Genomic DNA, 15706 nt, shown 5'->3' with positions numbered 1-15706 from the left:
CTTTATGCTTTCATCTATTCATGGGCACTTAGGTACTTCCATATCTTGGCTATTGTAAATAATGCTGCAGTGAACATAGAGGTGCATATATCTTTTCTGATTAGTGTGTTTATTTTCTTTGGATAAATACCCAGAAGTGGAGTTGCTGGATCATATGGTAGTTCTATTTTTAAGTTTTTGAGGAATTTCCATACTGTTCCATAGCAGCTGCACCAATTTACATTCCCAGCAACAGTGCATGAGTGTTCCCTTTTCTCCACATTCTCACCAGCAGTTTTTATTTGTTGTCTTTTTGATAAATAGCAATTCTGATAAGTGTGAGGTGATATCTCATTGTGATTTTGATTTACATTTCCCTGATGATTAGTGATGTTGATCATCTTTTCATGTGCCTGTTGGCCATCTGTATGTTTTCTTTAGAAAAGTGTCTATTCAGATCCTCTGCCCACCTGTTGATTGGGTTGTTTGTTTTCTGGATTTTTTAAAAAAGGTCTTTATTTTTATTGATTGATTTTTATTTGGTTCCGCTGAGTCTTAGTTGCAGCACGTGGACTCCTTAGTTGTGGCTTGCTGGCTCCTTAGTTGTGGCATGTGAACTCTTAGTTGTGGCATGCATATGGGATCTAGTTCCCTGACCAGGGATTGAACCCGGGCCCCAGGCATTGGGAGTGCAGAGTCTTAACCACTGTGCCACCAGGGAAGTCCACTGTTTTTTGGATGTTGAGTTGTATGAGTTCTTTGTATATTTTGGATATTAATTCCTCATCAGATAGATCATTTGCAAATATATTCTCCCATTCAGCAGGTGGCCTTTTAAAAAAGGTGTTGATAGTTTCCTTCGCTGTGCAAAAGCTTTTTAGTTGAGTGTAGTCCCATTTATTTTTGTTTCTGTTTCCGTTGCCTGAGGCGACATATTAAAAAAATTACTAAGGTCAACTGATGTCAGAGAGCTTACTGCCTGTGTTTTCTTCTAGGATTTTTATGGTTTCAGGTCTTACATTTAAGTTTTTAATCCATTTTGAATTTGTTTTTGTGCATGGTTTGAGAGAGTAGTCCAGTTTGATCCTTTTGCATACAGCTGTCCAATATTTCCAACACCATTTATTTTTTTTAACTTATTTACTTATGCGTGTGTTGGGTCTTCATTGCGGTGCATGGGCTTCACATTGTGGTGGCTTATCTTGTTGCGGAGCACGGGCTCCAGGTGCGCGCGGGCTTCAGTAGTTGTGGTGCATGGGCTCAACAGTTGTGGCTTGCAGGCTCTAGAGCACAGGCTCAGTAGTTGTGTTGCACGGGCTTGGTTGCTCCACAGCATGTGGGATCTTCCTGGACCAGGGCTCGAACCCGTGTCCCCTGCATTGGCAGGCAGATTCTTAACCACTGCACCACCAGGGAAGTCCCCAACACCGTTTATTGAAGAGGCGATCTTTTCCCCATTGTTTTTTTTTTTTTTAATTAATTTATTTATTTATTTTTGGCTGTGTTGGGTCTTCATTACTGCACGTGGGCTTTCTCTAGTTGCGGCGAGTGGGGGCTACTCTTCGTTGCGGTGCGCAGGCTTATCGCGGTGGCTTCTCTTGTTGCAGAGCACAGGCTCTAGGTGTGTGGGCTTCAGTAGTTGTGGCACGTGAGCTCAGTAGTTGTGGCTCGCGGGCTCCAGAGCACAGGCTCAGTAGTTGTGGCGCACGGGCTTAGTTGCTCCGCAGCATGTGGGATCTTCCCGGACCAGGGCTTGAACCCGTGTCCCCTGCATTGCCAGGTGGATTCTTAACCACTGCATCAGCAAGGAAGTCCCAGTTATGGATTTTTTAAGTTGCTTGTTTGTTGCCCAAGTGTTTTTAGGCACTAGATCTGTGTTGCCCAAGTGTTTTTAGGCACTAGATCTGTGGTGATGTGCCTCACTGTAATTATATTGGGTTAGCCAAAAAATTCCTTTGGTTTTTAAGTAAAAATAAAAGACACATTTTTTATTTTCACCAAGAACTTTATTGAACAGTGTATTCACCGTTTTGTTCCACTACCTTCTGCCGTTTTTGAGACAACTTCATAATTCCATCTTCCCAAAACTTTTTATCTGTTTGAGCAAAGAACTGTTCCAGGTGACTTTTACGGTCTTCCAGGGAATTAAAATTTTTTCCATTAAGAGAATTTTGTAAAAACCGAAATAAATGGAAATCCAAAGGTGCAATGTCTGGTGAATACGGCAGATGAATCAGAACTTCCCAGCCAAGCTGTAACAGTTTTTGCCTGGTCATCAAAGAAACATGCAGTCTTACGGTATCCTGATGGAAGATTATGCGTTCTCTGTTGACTATTTCTGGACGATTTTCATCGAATGCTGCTTTCAGTTGGTCTAATTGGGAGCAGTACTTGTTGGAATTAATCATTTGGTTTTCCGGAAGGAGCTCATAGTAGAGGACTCCCTTCCAATCCCACCATATACAGATCATCACCTTCTTTGGGTGAAGACCGGCCTTTTCTGTGGTTGGTGGTGGTTCATTTCGTTTGACCCACGATCTCTTCCATTACACATTGTTGTACAGTATCCACTTTTCATTGCCCGTCACAATTTGTTTTACAAATGGAACGTTTTCATTACATTTAAGTAGATAATCGCATGCAGAAAATATGCTCAAGGAGGTTTTTTTCGCTTAACTTATGTGGAACCCAAACATCAAAGTGATGAACATAACCAAGCTGGTGCAAATGATTTTCAGTGCTTGATTTGGATATTTTGAGTATGGCGGCCATCTCCCGCGTGGTATAACGTTGGTTGTTCTCAGTTAATGTCTTGATTTGATCGCTGTCAACTTCAACTGGTCTACCCGACCATGGAGCATCATCTAGGGAGAAATCTCCAGCACGAAACTTCGCACACCACTTCTCACACGTTTGATCAGTCACAGCACCTTCTCCATACACTGCACAAATCTTTTTTTGCATTTCAGTTGTGTTTTTACCTTTCTTGAAATAATAAAACATGATATGCCAAAAACGTTTTTTTCTTCCATCTTCAATATTAAAATGGCTACACAAAAATTCACCAATTTTGATTTTTCTTTTTAAATGCACACTGATATGATAGCTGTCACAATACAATCTAACAAAATTGTTTCGAATGAAGTTAAAGACAAGTAAGCGCTACTAGAGCCATCTTAACGGAAAACACAGAACAAACTTTTTGTCTAACCCAATACTATGAAATTGTAAGAGTGAGATCAAGTTTACTGAAACTGAGTGTGATTTTTGCTTTCCTTTATTTCCGTTATAGTGGATGTCATTGTAAGAGCTCAGAGTTCTTTAATTCTGAAGATATATTCAGTTTACTCTTTGTAAGTAATCTGTTCAGGTTTTCCACTTTTTTAGGAAATGAGCATAAGAGATATAAAATTATAATCATGAAATAATTCTTCACAAGTTTTAAATAAATTCCCTTACTGTTTATCTTTAAAAGAGAATTTAATCGTGTAAGTAGTATTTGAATGCATTCTTATGAAGAAAATCCAAACAATAAGGAAGTATGTGGAGCAAAAAGCACAAATTTCATTTTTTCCTCTCAATTCAGTGCTCCCACTTCTTTCCTAGGATTTATCCACTATTTAAATTTACTGGGTGGTTTTTCTTACCTACAGTTTGATATTTTTGCTTTTTAATTCATTTACTCATAAAGAAATACACATGCTAGAAACAAAACAGGTGTTCTCACTTTTTTAATAATGGCTTTACTGAGATATAATTCACAAAATGTACAATTCACTTCTTTAAAATGTACGATTCAGTTGTTTTCAGTATATTCACAGAGTTGTGCAGCTGTCACTACAATCAATTTTAGACCATTCTTATTATCCCATAAAGAAATTCTCTACCCATTAACAGTCACTCTCCATTTCGCCCAAACACCCCACACCCTCTAGCGACCACTAATTTACTTTCTGTGTCTATAGAATTGCCTATTCTGGACATTTCATATAAATGGAATTGTATAATACGTCTTTTTTGTGTGTGTGACAGGGCTGCTTTCACTTAACATGATGATTTCAGGTTTTATCCATACCGAGCATGGATTAATAACTTCATTCCTTTTTATGGCGATATAATATTTCATTACATGGCTATACTAAATTTTGCTTATTCAGTTGATGTACATTTGGATTGTTTCCACCTTTTGGCGCTTATGAGTAGTACTATGAACATTTGTATACAAGTTTCATTTATTTATTTGTTTATTTTTTTATTGGCCGTGTTGGGTCTTCGTGGCTGCCCACGGGCTTTCTCTAGTTGCAGTGAGTGGGGGCTACTCTTTGTTGTGGTATGCGGGCTTCTCATTGCGGTGGCTTCTCTTGTGGAGCACAGGCTCTAGGTGCGTGGGCTTCAGTAGTTGTGGCACATGGGCTTAGTTGTTGCATGGCATTTGGGATCTTCCCAGACCAGGGCTCGAACCCGTGTCCCCTGCATTGGCAGGCGGATTCTTAACCACTGTGCCGCCAGGGAAGTCCCTATATACAAGTTTTTATATGGACATATGTTTTCATTTCGCTGGGCTATATACATAGGAATGGAATTACTGGGCTATGGTAACTGTGTTTAACCTTTTGAAGAACTGCTAGACTGTTGTATTTTCTCTTTCTTTCTTTCTTTCCTTCCTTCCTTCCTTCCTTCCTTCTTCCTTTCTCTCTTTCTCTCTTTCTCTCTTTCTTTTTCTTTTTTCAAATATTTATTTATTTGGCTGTGCCGGATCTTAGCTGCAGAATGCAGAATCTTCATTGCTACGTGCGGGATCGTTTTTTAGTTGCAGCATTCAAACTCTTAGTTGCGGCATCCCCTGACCAGGGATCGAACCCAGGCCCCCTGCATTGGGAGCACAGAGTCTTAGCCACTGGCCCACCAGGGAAGTCCCTAGACTGTTGTATTTTCTGTATTTGATTTCTTTGAATATCCATACTATGATTTAGCTAATTCCTGTTGATGGACTTTGAAGATTTTGCTGTATCACAGTACCATAAACAGCGCTGCAGTGAGCATCCATCTTAGAGTTCTCCAGAGAAACAGAGCCAGGTGTGTAGGGGTATGTGCGCAGACATTTATTTTAAGCTGTTGGCTTATGTGACTGGGTGCCCAGCCAGTGTGAAATTTGTAGGTCAGGTCCTACAAGGAGAAGCTGGGGCTTCAGTCTTGAGGCACAGTTTCTTCTGGGAAGTCTCAAGTTTTCCTCTTAAGGCCTTTTAATTGAGTGGATGCCACCCACCCACAAGATGGAGGGTTAGCTTCTTTACTTAAAGTCAGCTGATGTAGATGTTAACCACAACTACTAAATACCTTCACGGCAACACCTAGAGTAGTGTTTGATTAAATGACTGGGTGCTATGACCTAGCCAGGTTGACACCTATCTTAAGGAATCTCTAGGGCAGGTACTTAACGAACTTTAAAAAAGTCTCCCCTGGTGATTTATACACATACTTAATGAAACAGTATGCTGGTGTTTTCTATTCTTATTCTTTTTTTTTTTTTAATGCTGGTTAGGACCCAATAAATTAATTTAAATTGGCCTGACCTGCAATTTGAAACACATTGCTATTGGTATATGTATTGTATCTAGAAATGGATTGCTGGGTTGCAGGGTATCCATACTTCAGCTTTCTTACGCACTGCCAGCGCTGTCTGAAGTAGCTGTGCGTTCCCACGGGTGGTGCGAGTTCTTTCATTTTGCCCTTGATGGCCATTGGTAATTGCAGTTTCTTTGTCGTTCTTCTGCTTCCTTCCAGGTAGGGCGGTTTTTAGCCGTTGGTAATCAACTTTAAACAAGGAGAGTGTTGTGAATCACTGTGTTGTACAACTGTAACTTATATAATATTGTACATCAATGACACCTCAATAAAAACTATATTAAACAAGGAGAGCAGCTGCAGAGTTACTGACACCTTCAGCAGACACCAGTGTCTGTCCAGAAATGAATGACATTGCTTTGTTTTCATTGTATTTGTGTTCTTCAATTTGCATACAGCAGAATGGACTGGTTTTTGGTGTCTGTATTTGTGAGTGTTAAGGCATGTGTAGTTTCATATAACCACCACGCGCAACTGGGATACAGAACAGTTCCATCTCCTCAAACAAGTACCTCGTACAACTCGTAGCCTTCCTCCCCCTCCTAACCCCATTGATCTGTTCCCTATCATTATAGTTTCACCTGTTCCAGAATGTCATATAAATGGAATCATACAGTATGTAAACTTTTGAGACTGGCACTGAGCATATTCTTTTGAGATATGGCCATGTTGCGCATATATCAATAGTTCATTTATTTTGTTCATTTATTTTGAATGCTGGGTAGTATTGCAGTGTATTAATCTTCCCAGTTTAACCTTTTACTCCTTGAAGGACATTTGGGTTTTTTCCCCAAGGTTTTGATGATTGTGAATAAAGCTACTATATATAATTATGTGCAAGTTTTATTGTGAACATAGGTTAACTCTATAGGGTATATAGCTAAGTGGGATTGTCGATTCAGTCATTTGTTAAATATAATTATATCTTTAATTAAAACTGCGAAACGTTTCTTGAGTGACTTTATCATTATCCACTGATCCAGCACTGCATGAAAGCTTCAGTTTCTCCTTATTCTTGTCAGTACTTGGTATTATCTATTCCTTTTATTTTAGGAGTTCTAATAGGTATACATTGGTTTCTCACTGTGGCTTTAATTTGCATTTCCCTGATGGCTAATGTGATGTTGCTTCTCATATGCTTATATGCCATCTTTGGTGAAATAGTTATTCACATCTTTTGCCCACTTTTTAAAAAATTGAGTTATTTTCTTATTGTACTTTAAACATCTTTTATATATTCTGGATACAAGTCCTTTGTCAGATACAGTGATTTGCAGATGTTTCCTCACAGTCTAAATTTTTATTAAGCTCAATTTACCATTTTTTAACTTTTATGGATTGTGCTTTTGGTGTTATATCTAAGAACTCTTTCCTCAACCGAGTTCATGAAGATTTTCTCATGTTTTTTCCTAAAAGATTTTGTAGTTTTAGGTTTTACATTTATATTTAAGATCCATTTTGAGTTGAATTTTTGTAAGGTATGAGGTATAGGTTGAGTTTCACGTCGTTTGCATATCCAATTTTTTTTTTGTTTGTTTGTTTTACTTTTTGACTGCACCGCAGGGCATGCAGGATCTTAGTTCCCCAACCAGGGATTGAACCTGCGCCCCCTGCAGTGGAAGTGCAGAGTGTTAACCACTGGACTGCCAGGGAAGTGCCTCCAATTGTTAAAATACTCTTTGTTGCAGGAGCCCCCCAGCCCCCCAGCGCCGCACAGCAGGAGGTGAGCGCATGACTGCCTGAACCATCCCCCGCCCCCGTCTGGGGGAAAACATTGTCTTCCAGGAAACAGGTCCCTGGTGCCAAAAAGGTTGGGGGCCGCTGCCTTGTTGAGAATAATATCCTTTCTCCATTGAGTTACTTTTGCATCTTTGTTGCAAATCAGTTGACCATATTTATATGGGTTTATTTCTGGACTGCCATCTGTTCCATTGGTCTGTGTGTCTGTTCTTTTACCAGTACCACACTGTCTTGAATACTGTACTTTTCTATAGTAAGTCTTTAAAGTAGAGTGGTGTAAGTTTTCCAACTCTGACCTGGCTATTCTGGGCTCATTTGCCTTCCCCTTTTACATTATCCTTTTGTCTATGTCAGTATGGACTCAGATTATTATTTTATTACTTCATGGCTTTATGGATTATTATTTTATTACTGTCATTTATTTTGTTGCTCAAGTTATCGCAGATCTGACCAATGGGAGATAGATTCCATCGTTCTTTGAACACTTTCCTACCTCCTGGCATAACAAAATATTCTAGGGTCTCTTGCACTTTTCCTGTCCTAGCCCTGGAATCAACCGTTTTCCCAAGGAGACCTAGTTTCTTTTATTGTAGAATGGCATTCAGAGACCAACGTCTGGGAGCTAAATGTGCTCATTTTTTGCTGGGTTGTCATTGTATCTAGACCCTTGGAGTGGACAAAGCTGGGATAAATAAATGTATTTATGTGTGCAAGTATACAGGTATATACACATCTGTATTTCTATTTATACTGAAAATGATGAGCTCTTACGGTAACCATCTATTTCTGTCTAGCACCTCAGAATTCTTTCTATCCTCCCCCTTCTGTATCTGTAACTCTTTCACTCAGCATAATTATTTTGAGCTCCATTCATATTGTGTGCCTGAATAGTTCATTCCTTTTTATTGTTGAGTTTTGTTCCATTAAATGGATATACCACAATTTTAGGAAATTGCCAGGCTTTCCCCCCAAAGTGATAGTACAATTTTACATTCCCACCAGCAGCTTAAGAAAGTTCTGGTTTCTCCACATTATCGCCAAACTGTGGGTATTGTCAGTCTTTTTAACTTTATACTTTGTAATAGGTACGTGGTGGTATCTCTTGTGGTTTTAATTTGGCTTTCCCTAATGACTGTTGATTTTTAGTATCTTTCCATGTGTTTATTTGCTATCCATATACCATCTTTGGTATTTATTCAAATCTTTTGCCCATTTGTTAACAAATGGGTTGTTTCTTATTGTTGAGTTTTGAGAGTTCTTTATATATTCTGGATACAAGTCTTTATCAGATCTGTGGTTTATAATTATTTTCTCTCAGTCTTTGGCTTAGCTTTTCATCTCTTCAGTAGTGTTATTTGAAAAGAAATTTTTACCTTTGATGAAGTCCAATTTATGAAGTTTTTTCTTTTATGGATTGTGCTTTTGGTGTTATATCTAATAAGATCTTTCTAAACCTAAGATCAAAAAGAATTTTCTCACGTTTTCTTTTACAAGTTTCATAATTTGGGGTTTTATATTTAGTCCTGTCATTAATCTTGAATAAATTTTTCTTTTTTTGCGGTATGTGGGCCTCTCACTGTTGTGGCCTCTCCCATTGCGGAGCACGCGCGCCAGACGCACAGGCTCAACGGCCATGGCTCACGGGCCTAGCCGCTCTGCGGCATGTGGGATCTTCCCAGACCGGGCATGAACCCGTGTCCCCTGCATCGGCAGGTGGACTCTCAACCACTGTGCCACCAGGGAAGCCCTTGAATAAATTTTTGTATGTGGTATGAGGTATATAGATCTCCATTAATTAAAAAAAATATGAATATCCATTTGTTCAGGCATCATTTGTTGAAAAGATTATCTCCACTGAATTTTACCTTTGCACTTTTGTGGAAAAATCAGTTGATCCTATACGTGTGGTTCTGTTTTTTTTTTTAATTAATTAATTTATTTATTTTTGCTGTGTTGGGTCTTCGTTTCTGTGCGAGGACTTTCTCTAGTTGCGGAGAGCGGGGGACACTCTTCATCGCGGTGCGCGGGCCTCTCACTATCGCGGCCTCTCTCGTTGCGGAGCACAGGCTCCAGACGCGCAGGCTCAGTAGTTGTGGCTCACGGGCCTAGTTGCTCCGCGGCATGTGGGATCCTCCCGGACCAGGGCTCGAACCCGTGTCCCCTGCTTCGGCAGGCAGACTCCCAACCACTGCGCCACCAGGGAAGTCCCGGGTTCTGTTTTTGAACTCCATTCTATTCCATTTCTTTCTCTGTGTGCCAGTACCACACTTTTTTTTTTTTTTGCGGTACGCGGGCCTCTCACCGCTGTGGCCTCTCCCGTTGCGGAGCACAGGCTCCGGACGCGCAGGCTCAGCGGCCATGGCTCACGGGCCCAGCCGCTCTGCGGCATGTGGGATCTTCCCGGACCGGGGCACGAACCCGTGTCCCCTGCATCGGCAGGCGGACTCTCAACCACTGCGCCACCAGGGACGCCCCACACTGTCTTGATTACTGGATCTTTGTAATCAATTAGTTTCGATTCAGGCAGTATATGTTTTCCAACTTGGTTTTTTTCAAAGTTGTTTTGGCTATTTTAGGTACTTTGCATTCCTGTATGAATTTTAGAATGTTTGTCAATTCCTACAAAAAAGTATACTGGGGTTTTGATTGGGATTATGTTGAATCTGTAGAGCGATTTGGGGAGAGAATGCTATCTTAATAATATTTAAGTCTTTTGATCCATATACGTGGTATATCTCTTCATTTACTTAGATCTTTAGTTTCTCTCAAATGTTTTACAGTTTTTCAGTGTATATGTCTTATCACATCTATCCCTAAATAGGGGTATTCTTTCGTTTTAAGTTTTGATTGCTTATATATGGAAATTGAATTGATTTTTTACTGTTGATCTTGTTTCCTGCAACTGTGCTGAAATTCATTTATTCTAGCAACTTTTTGTAGGTAGTGTAGATTTTCTACACAGATGATCATGTCATCTGTGAGTAAAGACAGTTCTAATTCTACTTTCCCAATGTAGATTCTTTTATTTCTGTTTTGACTTTTGATTTTTATTTGAAATACAGCAAGCCTGTATTCCGTGTGCGGTCCCTCCCCACACACGTATTTGTTGACTTGATTTTACTTTTAGACTATGTGTGGCATTAACATTGTTCTAAAAGTCAGAACCGTATAAAAAGGTGTGTACTCAAAGGTAGTCACTCCCATCTTTTCATCATATTCCTGTCTCCCTCCTGTGTATTACACCTGTTCCCACCCAGCATGTAAATTCCACCTTCAGTCTTGCCTAATTCATAGTGTTCGCACTTTGGGTCTTTCCCTCCCACCATTCCATCATTTTTCTTTAAAGTAGCTGCCCCACAGATTTGAGCAAAAGTGTAGAAATTCTTTCTTTATAAAATCTAGAACACACTGATATACAAAATTAAATAAAAGGTAAGATTAAATAAAAGGTCTGGCAATTTCATAAAAGCAGGAATTCTTAAACCAGGCTTTATGAATTTTATAAAAGTATGTTTGTATTGGGGTGTGTGTGTGTGTGTGTGTGTGTGTGTTTATGTTTAGTTGAATTTTTTTTTCTGGAAGTAGATTCCATAACTTTCATCGTGTTTCAGAGGAGTTTGTTTAAAGGAAAAAAAAAAAGGTCAAGAAAGAGAATGTCTTTAGGATGAATGAGTTTGGGTCTAAGCAGTCCAAAGGCTGGTTAGTGAGCCTCTCTCTTCGGTCTGTTGTACCTTTGGAAGATAACGTTTTAATTGGCTCTGTGTAATATGTGACTTGTTTGTGGTTAATCCAGTAGTAGTCAACTCAACACCCGGCACTTGTCAACCTTTTGACCTACTGTTTTGTATCACAGAATTTTAAGAATTTGAATGCACTTCAGATGTTTCCTTTCAGGTTAAATCTTTTTAATGGTACTCTTTATTAAAGTTGTTAAAAGAATCTTTGGATTCCTGCTGTCAAGTCACTAAAATACCCAGTCACTAATGGTAGTGAAGGGTAAGGTTATTCAAAGCACACATGAAGAATTCGTAGTTTAAAAGAATATTTGAGCAGCTTGCCACATGCAGCTTCCTTTTTGTGTGTCCCCATCTGGGAGCAGAGCAGCAGAGTGTATGGTGCCTAAACCCTCGGGCCCTGTAACCACCCTGCCTAACGTCGGTCCAGGTCTGCCTCCTAGTGGCTACTAATGACCTGTTTAGTTTCCTCACCTAGCAAGTGAGAATAGTAATCATACCTACCTCATATGACCTGTTTGTGAAATAAGTAAAAAGTTAGGTAGAAAAAGACTTAAAAGTAGAAATATTTCAGCAAATTCAGAGCCTCCCCACCCACACCCTCACCCTGTGTTAAATGTGCGGGTTCCACTGGGGCCGACTCCAGTCGAGGGGGGGTGATAACATCATCTTCCGAGGTCTAAAGAAGACCAGAGTGGTGTGGTTTTTTGAAAATTTATACATAAATGAATATTTTATTATAATTAAAGACATTAATTTAGATGTATTACGAATAGTTTGTGGGGTTTTATCCTTTTTCTTTTACAAATATACACAGTCATAATTACAGATGAAATTATACAGTATCTTTCGTTTGACTCAAAACAATACAGGAATGGATCTGCTCTCACCACTTCTATTCAACATTGTGTTGATGGTGCTAAGTTAAAGAGAATCTAAATAAATGGAGAGAGATACCATGTTAATGTGTTGAAAAACTTAATTTGTGGGACTTCCCTGGTGGTTCAGTGGTAAAGCATCCGCCTTCCAATGCGGGGGACGTGGGTTCGATCCCTGCAGAGTGGTGGTATTAATTGTCGCTTCTTATGTCTGTTAAATTATAATAAGAATTTTCTTTTTTTATTTCTACCAAGCCAAAGTAGCAAGACGCAGTCAAGAACGAGACAATCTTGGCATGCTGGTCTGGTCACCTAATCAGAATCTATCAGAAGCAAAATGTAAGTTTTAGAGCACTTTTATTTTCCACCTTTCTTATTTACTGCAAACTTCTAAAGTTACCTTTGTAGGTAAAAATCTCTCTATATATTACATTTATTTTACCATTTTAAAGTAAAATTTTGAAGAATTTGAAAGTGTGTTCTTAATTGTGGCCTGTCATAGTGATTCAAAGATTCTTAAGCTGTGGTTTCATAATCTACTTTTTATTCAAAATGCTGTACCAGCTAATATTCTGAAGTAACTAGGAGGAAGGGTTCAGAGCGAAAGGAAAATTATAATGTAGTGTATAACTCCTTCAGCTGGGAATTTATAGATTTATTGATATAAAGATGAGGAGTTTAACAAATCTCTAATTGGAAGGATTACAAAGGGCAAATGTATGTTACTGGAAAAAGGTTTTATACTGTAAGACTTCATCCTAGCTAGAAGTAGAACTTTTGAATTGGCTCTTTGTTTTGTGTTTACATTTTTGTTAGAATGAATATTCTGAGCTACTTTGGGTTTTCTTTTTGGGGGGCCGGTAGGGGTCCTAGAGTTATAAAGATTAATTGTATTTTCAGAGTTTGCTTTTTCAGTTTTTTGTCCCCTCTGCTCAGGTGATACCGTGCAAGAATAATTTTATATTTGATATATTGCCGTAAGTCTTTGTCATTTTCAAAGTTTTTGTTTTCTTCATAACTTTAAAGAGAGAAGAAAAAATAAATTCCCCCTTTCGAGAATTTTTCAGTGGTGGGGGTGGGTGGTCCATGGATGGAATTTACGGCCATTTGTGAACTCGTGAATCACAGGCAAACTTTTTTTGGTGCATGTACGTTTTCCTGCAGAAAATTGGATTTTTAAAGGGCTCTTTGACAAAAATAGGATAAGAATCAATGCTCTAAAATGTGGTAGGGCTTAGAAAGCCTTCAGTGGTAAATGTTGGCCAGGAAACATAAGTTGTGAATAAAGGCCGGAACTCTCAGGCTTTGATCAGGATTTTCCAGATTGTGTTTTGCAGTATTAAAGTAGGTGTTAACAGGTTTCCACTGTCAAGTAAGGGTTAGAGATGATGCATATTAAATATCCTCCTCTTATATATTTAACATTCATGTTTGCATTAAGGTGCAAAGAGCTCGGATGGTCAAGAAACATTTGATTTTGACCAAGAAGGACCCTTTTTAAAAATACAGTACCTTCCATGGAACACAGGAAATTCAACTACTCTTAGTAATGCTTAATTTAGCAAGAATAAAATAATCTCAGTCTAATCTGATTTTCATAGTATCTTAATTTTGCCAGCCTGCTGCTTGATGAGTTTATAATGGAGAACAGAATAGCAAAAGGAAGTACATTGGCAATTCTGATGCCTTTACTGTGCCGGGGAAGAGCTTTCAAGTATTTCCTGTTTGTTTTTTGTTTTTTCCCTTTGAGGATTTGCACTTAAAAAAGCAATCTATTCCATTTTTGAACATGTTGTTCCTTCTAACAGCTGAAAATCTGCATCTGTGTAATTTTTAAAGCTTTGTTTTCCTGAACTCTGTTAAATAAGTCTGCTTCCTTATGAGTCTTTTAGGTGTTCAGTTCTCCTACCTTCTTTGCTGTCCCAGTTCAAGTTAAGCCTGCCTGGTTGCCTCAAGTGTTTTCAGATGGCCTGATTTTGGGGTCTTTTTCGTCTCTGTTGTACTCCTGGATAGATTCCGTTTGGTCATGGTGCCCATCTTCAATTATGGTGCCTGGAACTGAATATTAAAAATAGTGAGCATTTGTTGAGCACTGTACTAAAATGCTTTCCATGCTCCTATATCATTCAGTCTCTACTGTAAACCAAGAAGACGTTTTTGTCCCCATTTTACAGGTGGCATTCCACAATCCAAAGAGGTTGTGAAACTAACACAAAGAGTCAGTGGTGGAGCCAGTAGTATCCAGGTTTGCTGACTCTTCACCCTGGCTTATGCTCTAAACATGTCCCTCAGGTCGAGTTCGTCAGGTCTCAGTCCTCTCTTCATTTCAGTCACTTCCTGCTGTCATTACAGTGAAGATTGTATTAGTACCTCTTGCTGTTAATGTGTTACCTTTGGAATCTTGGGAGTCAGAATTTAATTTTAATATTATCTTAATTTTCCTAGACCTGCAGGAAAAGAACAGAATATGAGAAGTTAATAGATTTTTAAGCAATGGTATTGCCTAAAATAAATTTGCAGTTTTAATGTAAGTCCTGACAGTATTGATTAAAACTTTAAACTCTTAAAACCAATCTAAAAGTAACATTTATATATTGTTGAAAGTTCAGAAGGCACAGAAAAATATAAAGAAGAAACAGTTCATCCATTATTTCATTACCCAGAGATAACTGTTAAACATTTTGGATGTTTTCCCAATCCCTTTTTTTCCTCTGTGCATATTTTTATAAGTGAGATGTTGGTATTTCTATGTATGTGAGTGTGTATTGTCTTCCTGAACAATGACCTAAGCATTCGTTACCTTGCTAAACCCCTTGTAAATATTTAAAATAATGTTTAATGGATGTATCAGTGTATTTAAGCATTCTTCTATTGAAAATTTAGGTTGTTTCTAATTGTTGCTATTGTAAAAGAAGGCGGTGGTGAAAAACGGAATCAGAGCTTTGTTCTCTTTTGTTGTTATTGTTGTGTTTTTAGTATTTTCTTAAGATACATCCCTCGGAATGGAATTGTGGATCGATGAGAGTTTGCTTAACTACTCCAGTGTGAGGATGTGAACACAGTTGTTGATGTGAGTTAGGTTCCATTTGTGGAGCTTTGGGAATCATATTCTTTGACGAGTAGTCTAATCGTAGTTATGCCTTGAAATGTGGCCATAGTGTCACTGGGGACAAGTATACATAATTTGTTCTCTTTGCCATCTATCATTTCCCCCTTAGCTTCTCTCCCTCCCAGTACATAGACAAAAAAGAAGTATTTTCTACTTGCCTTTCTAATTTATTTTGAAAGAATGTGGAAGTCTTGCTTGTCCAACAATTGATTCTGACTTGATGTAGAAATAGGAGATTTGGGACATCTGTAGACTTCTAGTAGATGTACCGATGTGTAAGGATGTCTGTAGATCTCTGGCTTTTCCTGGGTTGGTTTCTTTCCTCTCAAGTAAATGTTTAGAGTTCTGCCTCTTAGGTTTACTGCAAGTTTACAAAATTATTTTGTGGTTATAGAAATAAATACTGTTGTAGAAATTTCAAACAATATAGAATGTATAATGTAGACAATTAAAGAAAGCCTTCTTGGGACTTCCCTGGTGGTGCAGTGGTTAAGAATCCGCCTGCCAACGCAGGGGACATGGGTTTGAGCCCTGGTCCGGGAAGATCCCGCATGCCGCGGAGCAACTAAGCCCGTGAGCCACAACTACTGAGCCCGCAAGCCACAACTACTGAGCCCGTGTGTCACAACTACTGAAGCCCG

General features: G+C 38.9%; 1 protein-coding gene across 3 annotated transcripts in view; it reads left to right on the top strand.

Moving 5' to 3' along the window:
• RCOR1 (REST corepressor 1) overlaps positions 1 to 15706 on the top strand; it is a 119785-nt gene that overhangs the window by 64297 nt on the left and 39782 nt on the right. For 2 of the 3 annotated variants that reach the window (XM_033850584.2, XM_033850585.2), the window contains exon 3: positions 12212 to 12295. The exons of the other annotated variant lie outside the window; for it this stretch is intronic. In XM_033850584.2, coding sequence (XP_033706475.1) covers positions 12212 to 12295 — 84 coding nt within the window. The remainder of the gene's footprint in view (positions 1 to 12211; positions 12296 to 15706) is intronic. 3 annotated transcript variants of the gene reach the window in all.

Source organism: Tursiops truncatus, chromosome 2, assembly GCF_011762595.2.
Source record: "Tursiops truncatus isolate mTurTru1 chromosome 2, mTurTru1.mat.Y, whole genome shotgun sequence".
NCBI classification, from domain to species: domain Eukaryota; kingdom Metazoa; phylum Chordata; class Mammalia; order Artiodactyla; family Delphinidae; genus Tursiops; species Tursiops truncatus.
This window is presented reverse-complemented; position numbering and strand designations above follow the sequence as displayed.